Source organism: Cebus imitator, unplaced genomic scaffold (genome assembly GCF_001604975.1).
Source record: "Cebus imitator isolate Cc_AM_T3 unplaced genomic scaffold, Cebus_imitator-1.0 Scaffold653, whole genome shotgun sequence".
Classification (NCBI taxonomy): Eukaryota; Metazoa; Chordata; class Mammalia; order Primates; family Cebidae; genus Cebus; species Cebus imitator.
In genome coordinates this window covers 687,365-704,937 of record NW_016107968.1, presented here as the reverse complement: position 1 = coordinate 704,937, position 17,573 = coordinate 687,365, and the positions used below count along the sequence as shown (strand labels likewise).

Here is a 17,573-nt window from a genome sequence, read left to right as displayed (position 1 = left end):
ACAAAAAGAGAAAAAAATAAACAAAGAACCTACAAAGCAACTAGATAACAATATTATGACAGGAACAAAACCTCAATTATCAATATTAGCTTTTAACAGAAATGGTTTAAATGCTCCATTCAAATGATACAGATTTGCAGAATGGATAAAAACAACTATGGATTAACTATATGCTTTTTACAAGAAACTCACTCTTAAAGACACACAGACTAAAGGTAAAGGGGTGGGAAAATGATATTTTATGGAAAAAGAAACCATAAAGCAAACAGGAGGCCAGGTGCAGTGGCTCATGCCTGTAATTCTACTACTGTGGGAGGCTGAGGCGGGTGGACCACTTACGGGCAGGAGTTTGAGCCCAGCTTGGCCAACATGGTGAAACCCCATCTCTACTAACAATACAAAAAAAAAAAAATCCAGGCATGGTGGCATGTGCCTGGAATCCCAGATACACAAGACGCTGAGGCAGGAGAGTCACTTGAACCTGGGAGGCAAAGGTCGAGGGGAGCCAAGACTGTGCCATTGCACTACAGCCTGGATGACAGAGTGAGACTTCTCAAAAAACAAGTACAAGAACAACAACAATAATAAAACAACAACAACAAAACACAGAGTAGCTATACTCATATAAGATAAAACAGAATTTAAATCAACCGTAAAAAATGTCAAAGAAAAGTGATTATGTAATGATAAATGGATTCATCTAATAAGAAAATATAAAAATCCTGCATCTGTCTGCAACCAATCCTGGAGCACCCAGATTTATAACACAAATATTACTAGACCTACCTAAAAAGACAGAAAGCAATATAAGAATAACGGAGGACTTGAACACTCCACTGACAGTACTATACAGATTATCAAGGCAGAAAATCAGCAAGGAAACATTGTACTTAAAATCGACTTTAGACCAAATTGACCTAACAGATATTTATAAAACATTCTACCCAACAACAACAGAATATATACATTCTTCTCATTAGCACATAGAATGTACTCCAAGACAAACCATGTATTAGGCCACAAAAGAAGTCTCAATACATTTTTAAAAATTGAAATCATATCAAGTATTAAAGCAGGAGTGGCAGGAAACAAACCCCTTGAACACTGAACTGAGGAAGGAAGTGGTTTTTTATTCAGCCGGGAGCTGCCGGGGATAAAGCCTTATTCACTAAGCTCCCCGAGAAGCAGCTTCTTTCCTCTGTTATAGGCTTACAGTGCTACAGGGGAAACTGAGGAAAAACAATGTCATTTTCCATTGGCTGTACATTCAACCTTACAATCTTTTGGCTTTATTGATTTGCTAGTTCATATGCAGTGCGAGCAGGGGCAGGCAGGGGAAGGGGCTTACAGAGACAAACAAAGGCAGTAAATTATTAGTTGGCAGAGGTATTTCCAGGAGGGAGCCTGTGTCATGCAAACGTGATGGATGTGACCCAGTGCTGGGCTCTGGCCGGTAGTGATAACATTCATTTGCAACTCTTTCAAGGCTTATAGATAGCAGAGACACTGGGAACCAAAAAAAGAGTCATCTTCTCAGTCCTTGGGCCTCTTTACGGCATGATCAGTGGCATCAGCAAGTCGACTGACCACGGATTCAACCTCTTTGGAATTTTATTTCTTTTTCCACCCTCCTTCCCATCTGGAGGGGAGGGGAGGGGAAGAAGGAGGTGGAGATTAGGAAGCAGAAGGAGGCGAGGAGGTCTCCCCTCTCAGTATCTTCTTGGACAAAAGTAGAATAAAACTACGAATCAATTCCAGGAGGGAATCTTGAAAAAATACAAATACATGGAAATTAAACAACACATTACTGAATAATATTTGGATCAATGATGAAATTAAGATAAAAACTTTAAACATTTTGGAAACAAATGAAAATGGAGATACAATATACCAAAACCTCTGGGATACAGTAAAAACACTGCTAAGAGGAAAGTTTGTAGTGCTAAATGCCTACATCAAAAAACTCAGAACACAAATTAACAATGTAATGTCATATCTCAAGGAACTAGAAAAACAATATCCAAACATAAAGCTAGCAAAAGAAAAGAAATAACAAAGATCTCAGCAGACTTAAATGAAATTGAGGCCAAAAAAAAAATACAAAGAATCAATTAAACAAAAAGTTGATTATTTCAAAAGATGAACAAAGTTGATGCCAAATGAAGTGGCTCACACTTGTAATCCCAGCACTTTTGGAGGCTGAGGTGGGCAGATACTAATGATAATAATCAGCCATAAAAAAAAAAAATCATGTCTTTTGCAGTAACATGGATGGAACTGTAGGCCATTATCTTAAATGAAATAACTTAGAAAGTCAAATATCACATGATCTCACTTATAAGTGGGAGCTAAATAATGTGTACACAAGGACATAGAGTGGGATAATAAACATTGGAGACTCAGAAGTGTGGGAGGTGTGACGGGTGTGAAGGATGATAGATTACTTAATGAACACAATGTATACTATTATACCAAAAACTCAGACTTCACCGCTATACAATATATCCACGTATATCCACACATGCACTTGTACCCCCTAAATTTATATAAATAAAAAAATAATAAAAAAACATAACCATGATAGAGAAGAGGAGAATGAGCTGTCTAAGGTCAGGTATATTTATCCAAAATGTAGGGTTTTTTTCAAAGAGTAAAATGAAACTTTCCCAGTGAGACTGGGTAGATGAGTCTATTGGCAAAACAGTGATTGAAGAGATGTACCACAAGGTCTAAGCTGGTTTGAAAAGAAAATGAGACCAGAAGGGACTAACAGATAGTGAAAAAGGAGATGTGGTGGCTTTAAAATATGTATTAAAAGTCTTTGGTATTCCTCCATTTAAAGCTAGAGCCTACTAGCTCTATGAGCTCTATGAGGTCACTCAGATAATCTTATGGAGCAGTTCACATGGCATATCTGAAGGCTTCTATCAACAACCACCAAAGTGAGTGAGCCATTTTGGAAGTGGATCCTTAAGCCCCAATCAAGCCTTCTGATAACAGCAGCTCTGGCTGATATCTTGACTACAGTCTCATGAGAGATGAGTAGAATCATCCAGCTAAATTACCTCAGAACTCTTGGCCCACAGAAACTGTGAGACAATACATGTTTGTTTTTTATATTGCTAAATTTGGGATAAAGTGTTGTGTAGCCAAAGATAGCTAATACACATATTAAGGTCTAGAGAGCTCGAGGAATCCAATAAAATGTGTGGATCAAAGAGCTCCAGGGAAAATAGTTGAAGTCAGAAAAAATAATGTTTGAATTTAAAATTTCAGAAGTAATGTAGTTTTCTTAGTGAAAACAGAGTTAAAACTATGGCCATTGTTGTGGATGGCTGAGGCGAAGTGGAAATAAAAGTCACTGAGAGGAGGATTTCATGTGTCCTCAAGAATACTGTTGTTGCCCAGGATCACCAAATACCATTAAATAAGAGCCCTTACATAATCCTAGGATGTCAGAGCTAAAAATAACATATCATTGTAAGTTATATAGTCCGTATGAGTGGACTTGGTTTGTTTCTCAAAATGTGGCCCAAGGAGTATCCATATTAGAAACACCTGCAGCACTCTTCAGACATGCCCGTACATCAGAACAAATAAATACTAATATCCAAGGGCAGGATCCAGAAATTCTCATTTTATCAAATTATTCAGGTGACTCCTGAGTACACTAGCTTTTGGAACATCTGGTTTAGCTCAACTTCTTTAAGGTTTTGCCTTTAGAGGGCAATATCTTATTTTGATGCTAATACTCTCCATTATACAAAGCTGCCTTTTGTGCCCAGTTAGTGGCAATTGATAAATTTACAATAATAAATCAAGGAATATTTAAGAATAAATAAAAGAAAATCCAAATTCTTTATGTAGATCTGGTTCCTACTAGACTCTTCCATCACTTTCTGCCTTACTCATGGTGCTCCAGTAAGTTTATTCCCACCTCCCAGTCTTTGCATTAGTTGTTCCTTCTGCTTGGAGTGCTCAGATATTAACGGGAGTAGGCCCACTTTTTATTCAAGACTCAGCTGACACATCTGCTCCTTCAAGAGGTATTCCCAATCTAAAGTAACTTTCACCCCAAACCAGAGACTAAATATTATAGTCACTCTCTATAGCATTTATCAACATTTAAAATAATCTTGTTAATTTATTTACTGTCCTATTCAAAATATACTTAAGCTCCCTGGGACCAGGGATTGTGTCTGTGTTGTTCACTGCCTCAAGCCCAACATATATATTTTTTTCTGACTTTTTAAATATTTCTGTTACTAATTGTGATATCACATAGACATTTTCTGAGAATTATATTTCTTTTTATTCTCATAAACAACAGTTCCCTGTGTCCTACAGATCATTCTTACATAAAATCAAAGCATTTAGTTGATAAAAAAAATGTCAATCATAAATTCTATATTTGTGGATAAGGGCATGAAAGCATTAAATGCATTCCACTGATTTATTCTTGATTATTCATATAGGAAAATATGGGTGTAAAGGGATTATGATTTTTTTCTATTTATTGAAAAAGTTAATCTTGCTTTTATTTATTTATTTACTTATTTTTTTAAACTTTGATTTTAGGTTCTGGGGTACATGTGAAGGTTTGTTATATAGGTAAAGTCGTGTTAAGGGTTTTGTCATACAGTTTATTTCATCACCAGGTACTAAGCCTAGCACCCAATAGTTATTTTTTCTGATGCTCTCCCTCCTCCCACCCTCTACCCACAAGTGGGGTCCAGTGTCTGTTGTTCCTCTCTTTGTGTTCACGTGTTCTCATCATTTAGCTCCCACTTATAAGTGCAAACATGTGATATTTGGTTTTCTGTTCCTGCATTAGTTTGTTAAGAATAAAGGCTTTCAGCTCCATCCATCTTGCTTCAAATGACACGATATCATTCTATTTTTGGCTGTGTAGTATTTCATGGTGTACATATACCATATTTTCTTTACCCAGTCTAACTCATGATTGGGCATTTAGGTTGATTCCATGTCTTTGCTATTAGGAACAGTGCTACAATAAACATATGCATGCGTCTTCAAGATAGAACAATTTATATTCTTTTGTGTATTTACTCAGTAATGGTATTGCTGGGTCAATTGGTAGTTCTGTTTTTAGCTTATTGAGGAATTGCCACACTGCTTTCCATAATGGTTGAACTAATTTATACTCCCACCAACAGTGTATTAGTGTTCCCTTTTCTCTGTTAGCTCACCCAAATCTGTTATTTTTGACCTTTTAGTAATAGCCATTCTTACTAGTTTGAGATGGTATCTCATCATGGTTTTGATTTACATTTCTCTAATGATCACTGATATTGAGCTTTTTTAAATATGATTGTTGGCTGTATGTATGTCTTCTTTTGAGGAGTATCTGTCATGTCCTTTGTCCACTTTTTAATAGGGTTGCTTTTCTTGTAAATTTGTTTAAGTAATTTAAAGAAGCTGGATATTATTTTCTCCAGTTCTGTAGGCTGTCTGTTTATTCTGTTGATAGTTTCTTTTGTGGTACAGAAGCTCTTTAGTTTAATTAGATCACATTAATCAGTTTTTGCTTTTGTTGCAATGCTTTTGGTGTCTTTGTCATGAAATCTTTGCTAGCTCCTATGTCCAGAATGGCATTGCCTAGGTTATCTTCCAGGGTTTTTATAGTTTTGGGTTTTACATTTAAGTCTTTAATCCATCTTTAGTTAATTTGTATTGTAGTGTAAGGAAGGTGTTCAGTTTCAGTCTTCTGCCTATGGCTTGCCAGTTTTCCCAGCACCATTTATTGGGAACATAAGGCATTCTACTATATAGACACATGCATGGCTCTGTTCATCACAGTACTATTCTCACTAGCAAAGACACTGACTCAACCTAAATGCCCATCAATAGTAAACTGGATAAAGAAAATGTAATACATATATAACATGGAATACTATGCAGTCATAAAAGAGAATGAGATCATGTCCTTGGCAGCACTATGGGTAGAGCTGGATACCCTTAGTGAACTAATGCGGAAACAGAAAACCAAATACTGCAGGTTCTGATTTATAAGTGGGAACTAAATGATGAGTACGCATAGACACAAAGATGGAAACAATAGACACTGGGGCCTACCTGGGGGTGGAGGGTGGAGGGATTGAAAAACTATCAATTGTTATGCGTATTACCTGCATGAGGAAATAATCTGTAAGTCAACCCCACTTGACATGCAATTTTCCTATATAACAAACCTGAACACATACCTGAACCCAAAATAAAAGTTAAAGTTGGAAACGAAGCAACAACAACAAAACATGGATGTTACTGAAATTCCTGAAATTTGGGGGAAATAAGATTGTTATAAATTTATTCTAAGCTTATTCACAATTTTAAGACTTTTTCTATTTGTCTATCTGTTGATTACTGTGAAACAAACCTGACTGATATTAAAATAAATAAAAAGTGTGCATCAATCAGTTATGAACAAAGTTAGCTTGACAAATCTAGGTATACCATTTATTTAATATACAGAAATATTGAATTTTGATGAAGTTATTGACAAACACACAGAAGTTAAGGCTCAAAAACAGAAACCTGTAATATTACTACTCATTCCTGTGGTAGACCACTGTGTAGATATAAGTTTTTTCCTTTGAAAAATGCATTAATGCAATTAAAACACCTTGATCCATTTTTTCCTTTTTGGTTCTGTACTATTTATTTTGTATTTTATTTTTTATTGGCATATATATGTATGTATATGTTTATATTAAGTTCAATAAAAGAAAATAGTCACTCAATGTTCCTTTTGTGGCCAGTATTATTAGTTTCATTTCATCATTATTTCTTAAAATAATTTTGTCATCTACATGATAGCTCTGTTAAAAAAGGACCTGTTTTGGGTATCAAATGTGATAGGTATCAACTAATGCCTAGTATATAGTTTGCACTTAATAAGTATTTGTTGACTCAATGAATGAACACATGAATTAATATTGGGCATATTATGAGCATCTTCTTTCCTCAGAATCCTTCATGGAGGCCTATGGAAGACCTTGCTCCTGTTGTGAATGTTGCAATATATCCTTAGTATATTCTCCTGATAGCACCAAAATCATCTTTTAAAAATGTAAATTAGATCACATCACACCCTTGCTCAAATTTCTCCAATTATTTCCCATCTTATTCAGAATAAAATCCAAATTTATTTTGGCGGCATGAAAGCCCCTACACTGTGTTACTTCGCTACCTCTGAAATTACTGCTCCAGCCTCACTGAATTTTTTCATTGCTATTCCTTCTGCTTGGAGCCCTCTCCTCTAAATTCCTGCAGGACTTTTCTCAAATGAGCTTATCAGAGTCTTTCTCTCATTGATATAAACCAGTGTCCCACCTCATTCCCATAGTGTTATACTTTCATTCACAGCATTTGTCTCTTTTACTCCTGTAATCATAAGCTCTATGAGGAAGCCACTATGTTTTGTCTGTACCCCGAACAACTGCCCAGTATAGAGTAAGCTCTCCGTGACATAGCGTTAGAATGAATTAACTTACCCATGTTTCGCAGAGGTAATAAGTTCTTTTTCTGACTACATAATTATTAAAGCAGCTAGACTTGGGTATTAAGTCCTTATCTAGGCATATCACATATGCCTGAAACAAAATAATTAAAAGTTCTGCTCCCAGGAAAATAACTCTCAACTGGACTATGGATAATATTCCGAAAGGCTTTATCTGGGACTGGGAGGGTCAACCACAAGGGTGAAGTTTCTCTGGAAGACAGCTGACTAAAACTGCGGCGGCTGCCAAGGCAGCCGGAGAAGGGCGGAGAAAAGGCGGTAACTGGCAGGCAAAGTGCGTAACGGGGCGGGGCTATCATAAGGAGAGCCTAGTTAAACTGATTTGACCCTCTCCGCTCTCCGTCTGAAAACTGTGGCCGAAAGGGTCGTAGACATGGCGGCGATCAGGGTAAGCGGAAACGAATTCGCTTAATTTCTGTAGCTGCCGATAGCATCCCGGTAACAGTAAAAGGGATCCTACTAACTTCCGAAGGAGCCCCGGAGCAAGGGGCCGGGTGGAGGTGGGTTGTGAGATAATTGCAATCATTATCATTTGCAGCCTCAAGACACCTGCCTCTTCCCATGAGGGTTTTATCAACCTGGGACACTGCTCCCTCAATCCCCTGCAGCTGTTGATTTACACAGTGGCACAGTACAAAACTGGGAAACGGCTAGGTAAAAATGGCTGGCCAGGCGACGAGCCGCTGTTGAAGTTTCGGTCTTGAGCTGCAACAATCAGAAAAAAATATATATCCTTGGGATTTGTCTCGGCGCACAGGGCAAGGCCTCATGACCTTATGGAAGGACTTTGTTGAAACATTATTTGGGGTGAGACAGACCAAGATAGAGACGTCCTGTTGTCTCTTAGCAGTGCGCCGGTTTACACGTAGTGTTGTTACTCTCTGTGCTCGAATAACCTGTTTTCTTTCGAGTTTTACGCTGGGAAAAGGTGCCTTCACTTGGGAATCCGTGTACAGTAAGTGACTCAGCTGGCTGCTTGCTGCAGTTCCCTAAGTAGTTTTAAATAACGGTAGTTTACAGATATTTACGTTGCAGGTTTTAAGTGTAAAATATTCTGTTAGGCTTGCAGGAGATACAATATGAACAATTAAGTTTAGCTGAAGGTTAATCGGCAGTGTCCGTCTTGATTCACCATTCTCACTTCATTTTTGCAGTTTTGGTTCTCGTACTTCATCTGAGTTCTTTCAACAACCTCCTACCTGAACTTGCTGCCTCAAGCCTGGCTCTCATGTAATCCATTTTCCTCTGTGTTGCCACAGTACCAAAATGCAACTCTGATTTTGCCCCTCCCCTATGTAAAAACGTTTATGGGCACGCCACCATCTCCCTTGTAGGATCAGGTCATATTCTTACATCTAGAACACTTGATTTTGCCTTGACTTTCCAGCTTCATCTCTTGTCACTCAGGAACCCTCCTCCTGTCAATATTGAGCTACTTGCTTGACCCCTCGATGCTTTTTTACATGCTTTTTTCTGGGCCTAAAGTGCCTTTTCCCATCTTTATCTAGTTGTATTTATAGTTCATTCATTCATTCAACAGGTATTTGTGTACAGCCTCCCCATGTGAAAAACATAAAAATGCCTTGTATAAGAGTGTCTCCGGGCACAATCTTAACCAAGCATTTATTCACTGCAGATAATGGACTACTTACTTGTCTGTTCTAGCTACTTACACTATAAGTTCCTTGAAGACAGTAATTATATTAACCTTTGTATCCTCAGTACCTGGCACCTTAGTACCTAGCACAGGTCTGATGTATATTAGGCAGTCAACATGTTCTGCATGAATAAAGTGCCTGGCGATGAGGACAAAAGAAATTTGGCGATGAGGACAAAAGAAATTAAGTGCTGGAGATATAACACATATAATACAAATGACTACGATTCAGAGTAAGGGAAGTTTCTTATGTCAAGACAAGTACAAAGTGCTCTGAGGGTGAAAAGGAGAGATAGCTCACACTTGGTTTGAAGAGAGTAAAGAAAGGCTTCATGGAGGAGGTGCAGAGACAGAAGGAATGGTGAGTGGCAAAAAGGAAACCAGAATGGTGTGTTGGCATTGAAACTTAAGAAGAGAGTTGAACAGTCCTTTGATTTCACCATTAATAAGTTACTGCAGCTATCATTTATTAAGTACTTACTCCAGGCAAGGCACTATGTTAAAACACATTACATGTGTTAATTCACTTATTCTTAAGGCAACTTTATGTGGTATGTACTATTACCATTTTACAGATGAAAATTAAGGTTTAGAGAAGTCAGATCGTTCAAAACCATGCTAATAAGAGCCGAAGTGAGCTAAAGAGATATAGAGTGGTAGAGGGCCAGCCGAGATTGTAAGGGGTTAAGAGAAGAATAAGGGATGGAGAACCAGCATTCATTTAGCACCTACTTTGGCCAGATGATTTACATATATTATTTTACTTTAATCCTCTTGATGACCCTAAGAAATGGATAATATATCCATTTTACAGATGAACAAACAAAGGCTTAGAAAAACTGCTTGCTCCAAATCATACAGCTACTAAGTGGAATAACTAAGTTCAAACAGGTATATTTGTCTGCAAAATCTTTCCACTCCTCCTTGCTTCCTCTGGAAAGGAGTTACACATTACTCTTTAGAGAAGTTTGGTGGTGAAAGGAAGGAAAGAAATCTTGGAATGAGGGTAGCAAATTCCAGAAAAGGTATCTTTTAATTAAAAAAAAGAAACAAACAAACAAACAAAAAGCAGGAGACAGGAAACTTGAGCTACTTTGGAGACAAGGGAAAATGTACCAGGAGGTATATAGAGGGAAAGATAATAGTATTTACAGCTATTATGTTATTGAATATTGACTATATGCTAGGAATTTTGCTAAGCAGTTTATGTAGATTCTCTCATTTACGTTTCACATTGGCCCTATGAATAGGAACTGTTATTAATCACCTTTTTACAGGTAGGGAAATAGAAACTTAAAAAGGTCAAGTAACTCCAAGGTCACACAGGAGTAAAGAGGTAGAGCTGGATCTGAAATCACATGGTTTGAGTCCTGAACCTGGACTCATAACCATATTTTGTAAGAAAGTGGTAAAATCAAGAGAACAAGTAGAGAAATTAACCTTGGCAAAGAGGAGATACTTTGCTTCAAAGGCCAGAGTTTGTCAAGATAGAATTTGATGATATAGAGAGATGTCAAAGAACAGAGGAGGTAGAGGAGCAAGCTCACACTGGATGTCGGTATCTTCTGGGTATAAGGTCATCTGCTGAGAGACGAAAATGTGGCTTTAGGAGATTAAGAATGGAGTAGGCTTGGAAAAGGTGCTGTAGGAAATTCAGTAAAGTATCAGTAGACATCGAATAAAATATTAATAATTGCTGAATAGTGAGGCCCTGGTTAACGTTGGCTCTAGTAGTGACTTTCTCCAGCAGTGCTCACAGCATAGGAGTGCTCAAGTGCTGAGTGTTGTCAAGGTGAGAATGAGAGAAGATCTAGGGAATTTATCCAAATAGTTATCAACTCTGGAAAAGGAGACAAATGAAGAAGAAGATTGAAGTGGTGGACGAGGATACTAGAAGATTTATGGCCATGGTGACAAAGACGATCTAGTTCAAAAAGAGTGGGAGAGTTGAAAGAACATTCTATTTTAATCAGGGAAATTTCAAGCATTTAGGATTTTGGAGGTGAAACAGTTTCTGATCATTGCAAGGTAGGGTAACTGTATTAGAAATGGCTAAGATTTGTGGAGATTGTGGTGCTTGAGAAGCTAGAATTGTACTGATTTCTCCTGTCTTCTGGATTCGAAGAATTTCTGGGGGTCTGGCCTTCATTTAAAAGGATTTGGAGGAATGTATAATAGTAGTGTCAAATAAAAGACAAATTTCATTAATGACAAAGGTTGAGAGTGAGTTTGAAGACAATTTGGGTATTGGCAGATAATTTGTTCATAATAGAATAGTGAAAATCAAAATTTGCCTATGATTTATTGAGGACTTATTGTGTATCAGGTACTGTGCTAAGCTGTTGATACACATTATTTCATTTAATTTTCACTAAAAGTTTTCTAGGTAGTTAACTTTACCTGTAAGAACTGGAGTAGATCAGTAAGGAAATTGAAACTGTAATGATAGGAGGTTGTACTCAGGCAAAAGCTTGCAGAATTTATGATTTTAGCTATTAAAAAGTTCTAGGTAATGATAAATTCAAGGTGTGCCCAGGGAGTAGGTAGTTATATGACCCTCTGGGATTATGGTTCTTTTTCTTTTTCCCCAACTTTACTGAGGTATAATTGACAAGTAAAATTGTTTTAAGATGTGCAATGTGATGATTTGATATACATATATGTTGTAGAATGATTACCAGAATCAAATTAGTTTATATGTATCACTTCACCATGCTTTATATTATATCCCTTGAACTTACCTATCTTATCATTGAAAGTTTGTGCCCTTTGGCCAACCTCCCAACCTCTCCCCTTTCCCTCACCTTGGTCCCTGTAACCACCATTCTCCTCTCAAGTTCAGTGAGTTCAACTTCCTAAGATTCCAGTACAAATAAAGTCATGCTGAGTTTGTCTTTCTCTGTCTGACTTACTTTACTTAGCATAATGCCCTTGAGGTTTATCCATGTTGTTGCAAATGACAGGTTTTCTTTCTTTTTTTATGGTTGAATAATAACCCATTTTGTGTGTGTGTGTGTTTGTGTGTGTGTGTGTGTGTGTACTACGGTTTCTTCATTCATCTGTTGGCAGACACTTAGGTTGTTTTCATATATTTTGGCTATTGTGAATAATCCTGCAGTGAACATGGGAGTGCAGATATCTTTGCAATTGCTGATTTCACTTGCTTTGGTTATACAGCTACTTTGGCTATTCAGAGTATTTTGTGATTCCATACAAATTTTGCAATTGTTTATTTTCCTATGTCTGTGAAATATGCCATTAGAATTGAATCTGTGGATTGCTTTGGGAAGTGTAGATATTTTAACATTAATTATTCCAATAAATGAACACAGGATATCTTGCATTCATTCGTATCTTCAATTTTGTTCATCACTCTTTGATAGTTATCAGTATACAGCTCTTTCACCTCTTGGGTTAAGTTTATTTCTGTTTTATTCTTTCTGATGCTATTTTAAATGGGATTTCTTTCTTTCTTTTTTGGGTAGATCATCTTTGATAGTGCATAGAAATGCAACTGCTTTTTGTATGTTGACTTTGTATGCTGCAGTTCCCTTTATTTATTAGTTCTAACAGGGTTTTGGTGGCATATTTAAAATCTTCTATATCATGTAATGTGGGAAAAGAGACAATTTTATTTCTTTTTTTCCAATTTGAATGCCTTTCATTTCTTTCACTTGCCTAATTGCTTTGACTAGGACTTCCAGTGCTGTGTTGAATAGAGGTGGCAAGAGTGAGCAACTTTGTCTGATTCTTGATCTTAGAGGAAAAGCTTTTAGCTTTTCACCTTGGTTATGATATTACTGTGGCCTTATCATATATGCCCTATGTTATGTTGAGGTACATACCTTGTATAATTAATTTGTTGAGAGTTTTTAATCACAAAAGGGTGTTGAATTTTGCCAAATGCTTTTTGTGTATTCATTGAAATGATTGTGTTGTTTTTATCTTTCATTGGGTTAATGTGGTGTATCATGTTTATTAATTTGCTTATGTTGAACCATCCGTGCATCCCTGGGATAAACCCTGGGATAAAGATCATGGTAAATGAATCTTTTATTTTTATTTATTCATTTAATTGTTTTTCCAACTTCTATTTTAGGTTCAGGTGTACATGTGAAGGTTTGTTACACAGGTAAACTCATATCATGGGCATTTGTTGTGCAGATTATTTCATCACCCAGGTATTAAGCTCATTACCCAATAGTTATCTTTTCTGCTCCTCTCCTTTCTCGTAGAAGAAAGAAGACCCCAGTGTCTATGGTTTCCTTTGTGTTTGTAAGCTCTCATCATTTAGCTCCCACTTCAAGAAGACCCCAGTGTCTGTGATTTCCTTTGTGTTTGTAAGTTCTCATAACTTAGCTCCCACTTATAAGTAAAAACATGTGGTATCTGGTTTTCTGTTCTTGTGTTAATTTGCTAAGGTTAACAACCTACAGCTTCATCCATGTTTGTGCAAAAGACATAATCTCATTCCTTTTTATGGCTGCATACTATTCCATGGTGTATATGTACCAATTTTTTTAATCTAATCTGTCATTGGTGGGCATTTAGGTTGATTCCATATCTTTGCTGTTGTGAATAGTGCAGTCAAGCTACTCTTCTAAGTGGCTGTACCATTTTGTATTCCTACCAGCAGCGAATGAGACTTCCCTTTGCTCCACATTCTCCCCAGCATTTACCGTTATCAATGTTTTGGATTTTCACCCTGTTAGTAGGTATGTAGTGGTATCTCATTGTTGGTTTAATTTGTAATTCTCCAATGACATGATGTTAAGCATCTTTTCATATGATTATTTGCCATCTGTGTATCTTTAATGAAGTATCTGTTCAGATATTTTACACATTTAAACAAAATTTTAATAGTTTTGCAGGAACAGGTGGTTTTATGTTACATGGATGAGTTCTTTAGTGGTGATTCTGAGATTGGTGCACCTGTCACCTGAGCAGTGTACACTGTCTCCAGTGTGCAGTATTTTGTCCCTTACCCCCTCCCACTGTTCTCCTCAAGTTCCCAAAGTGTATTATTCTTATGCCTTTGCATCCTCATAGCTTAGCCCCCACTTATTAGTGAGAACATATGATAATGGGTTTTTCAATACCTGAGTTACTTCACTTAGAATAATGTTCTCCAGCTTCATCTGGGTTGCTGCAAATGTGATTATTTTGTTCCTTTTTATGGCTGAGTAGTATTCCATGTTGTATATATACCACATTTTCTTGGTCCGTTTATTGGTTTATGGGCATTCAGTTTGGTTACATTCAGGTTGGTTACATATTTTCACAATTGCAAATTGTGCTGCTGTAAACATGCATGTGCAAGTTGACTTTTTTATATAATACCTTTTTTCCTTTGGGTAAATACCCAGTAGTGAGATTGCTGGATCAAATGGTAGTTCTACTTTTAATTCTTTAAGGAATCTCCATACTGTTTTCCATAGTGGTTGTACTAGCTTACATTCTTACCTGCAGTGTAAATGTGTTCCCATTTTACCACATCCATACCAACAAGTATTATATTTTTTATTTTTAATTATGGCCATTCTTGCAGGAGTAAGGTGGGATTGCACTGTGGTTTTAATTTCCATTTCCCTGATAATTAGTGATGTTAAGCATTTTTTCATATGTTTGTTGGATATTTGCATATTTGAGAAGTGTCTATTCATGACCTTTTCCTACTTTTTCATGCAATTTTTTTCTCTTGCTGATTTGTTTGAGTTCTTGTTAGATTCTGGATATTAGTCCTTTGTCAGATGCATAGTTTGTGAGTATTTTCTCCCACTCTGTCTGTTGTCTGTTTCCTCTGCTAATTATTTCGTTTGCTTTGTAGAAACTTTTTAGTTTAATTAGTTCCCATCTATTTATTTTTCTTTTTCTTGCATTTGCTTTTGGGTTCTTGGTCATGAACTACTCTTTGCCTAAGCCAATGTCTAGAAGAGTTTTTCTGATGTTATCTTCTAGAATTTTTATGGTTTCAGGTCTTAGATTTAAGTCCTTGATCCATCTTGAGTTGATTTTTGTCTAAGGTGAGAGATGAGGATCCAGTTTCATTCTTCTACATGTGGCTTGCCAGTTATTGCAGCATAATTTGTTGAATAGAAGGTGTGTGCTTTTCCAACTCTTATGTTTTTGTTTGCTTTGTCTAAAATCAATTGGCTATAAGTATTTGGCTTTATTTCTTGGTTTTCTACTGTGTTCCATTGGTCTGTGTGGCTACTTTTATACCAATACAATGTTTTGGTAACTGTGGGTTTAGTATAGTTTGAAGTTGGGTAATATGATACCTTCAGAGTTGTTCTTTTTGATTAGTGCTATTTCAGCTATGTGGGCTCTTTTTTGGTTCCTTATGAATTTCAGGATTGTTTTCTTCTGGTTCTATGAAGCATGTTAATGGTATTTTGATGTGAATTGTATTGAATCCATAGATCGCTTTGGGCAGTATGGTCATTTTCACAATATTGATTGTACCCATCCATGAGCATGGGATATGTGTCCATTTGTTTGTGTTTATAATTTCTTTCAGCAGTGTTTTATAGTATTTCTGCAGAAATCTTCCACCTCCTTGGTTAAGTATATTCCTGAGGTTTTGTTTGTTTGTTTGTTTGTTTTTTGTTTTTGTTTTGCAGCTGTTGTAAAAGGGATTGAATTATTGATTTGATTATCAGCTTTGTCGTTGATGTATAGCAATCCTACTGATTTCTGTACATTGATTTTGTAACCTGAGACTTTACTGAATTATTTTATCAGGTCTAGGAGCTTTTTGGATGAGTTGTTAGGATTTTCTAGGTATACTATCAGGTATGATTGGTGAACAGATATCATTGGTGAATAGCAATGGTTTGACTTCCTCTTTTCCAGTTTGGGTTTCCTTTGTTTCTTTCTTTGCCTGACTTCTTTGGCTAGGACTTCCAGTATCCTATTGAGTAGAAGTGGTGAAAGTGACCATCCTTTTCTTGTTTTAGTTTTCATTGTGAATACTTTCAATTTGTCCCCATTTAGTATGATATTGGCTGTGGGTTTGTCATAAATGGCTTTTATTACCTTGAGGTCTGTCCCTTCTATGCCAATTTTACAGAAGGTTTTTGTTATGAAACGATACAGGATTTTTTCAAATGCTTTTGTTGCTTCTATTGAGATGATCATATGATTTTTAGTTTTAATTCTGTTTATGTGATGTATCACATTTATTGACTTGTGTATGTTAAACCATACCTGTATCCCTGGAATGAAACCCACTTGCTCATGATGTATTATCTTTTTGATATGCTGTTGGGATTCAGTTAGCTAGTATTTTGTTGAGGATTTTTTTGTCTGTGTTCATGAGGGATATTGGTCTGCAGTTTCCTGGTTTTGGTATTTGAGTGATACTGGCTTCATAGAATAATCTAGGGAGAACTCCCTCTTTCTTTATTTTTTGAAGTAGTTTCAGTAGGATTGATACCAGTTCTTTTTTGAATGTCTGTTACAATTTAACTGTGAATTCATCTGGTCCTGGAATCTGTTTTTATTGACAATTTTTTAATTACTGTTTCAATCTCACTACTTGCTATTGGTCTGTTCAGTTTCTGTTTCTTTCTGATTTAATCTAGCAGGGTTGCATATTTCCAGGAATTTATCCATCTGTTCTAGATTTTCTAGTTTGTGTGCAAAGGTGTTCATAGTAGCCTTCAATGATCTTTTGTATTTTTGTGGTATCAGTTGTAATATCTCCCTTTTCATTTCTACTTGAGTTGATTTAGATCTTTTCTCTTTTCTTTTTTAATCTTGCTAATGGTCTATCAGTTTTCTTTATCTTTTAAAAAAACCAGATCTTTGTTTTCTTTATCTTTTGTGTTTTTTTTGGTTTGTTTGTTTGTTTCAGTTTTATTTAGTCCTGCTCTGATTTTGTTATTTCTTTTCTTCTAGCTTTACATTTAGTTTGTCCTTGTTTCTCCAGTTCCTAGATGTGTGATATTTGATTGTCAATATTTGAGCTTTTTCAGACTTCTTGATGTAGGCATTTAATGCCATAAATTTTCCTCTTAGCACTGCTTTTTGCTGTATTCCAGAGGTTTTGATAAGTTGTGTTGCTATCATTCAGGTCAAAGAAGTTTTCAGTTTCCATCTTGATTTCATTGTTGGCCCAAAGATCATTCAGTAGCAGATTATTTTATTTCCATGTATTTGTATAGTTTTGAGGGTTCTCTTTAGAGTTGATTTCAGTTTTATTCCACATTGGTCTTAAAAGATGATTAATATGACTCTGATTTTCTTAAATTTATTCAGAAGTGTTTTGTGGCCTGTCATGTGGTCTATCTTGGAGAATGTTCCATGTCCTGATGAAAAGAATGTATATTCTGCAGTTTTGGGGTTGCCTGAATACCTGTTTTTTTTTTTTTT

At 36.3% G+C, this 17,573-nt stretch overlaps 1 protein-coding gene and 1 long non-coding RNA gene across 2 annotated transcripts in view; one reads left to right on the top strand and one right to left on the bottom strand.

The window, feature by feature from the left end:
- Positions 1 to 1,886: 1,886 nt before the first annotated feature.
- The window catches only part of LOC119469425, a 25,292-nt gene continuing 9,605 nt past the window's right edge, over positions 1,887 to 17,573 (bottom strand). Inside the window, exons 2-4 of the long non-coding RNA XR_005198222.1 lie at positions 5,845 to 5,853; positions 2,999 to 3,003; positions 1,887 to 1,899 (exon numbers count right to left, since the gene is read on the bottom strand). This is a non-coding gene — a long non-coding RNA (uncharacterized LOC119469425). The remainder of the gene's footprint in view (positions 1,900 to 2,998; positions 3,004 to 5,844; positions 5,854 to 17,573) is intronic.
- APOOL (apolipoprotein O like) overlaps positions 7,835 to 17,573 on the top strand; it is a 71,192-nt gene continuing 61,453 nt past the window's right edge. The window contains exon 1 of the mRNA XM_017517923.2: positions 7,835 to 7,928. Coding sequence (XP_017373412.1) covers positions 7,914 to 7,928 — 15 coding nt within the window. The 5' untranslated portion in view covers positions 7,835 to 7,913. The remainder of the gene's footprint in view (positions 7,929 to 17,573) is intronic.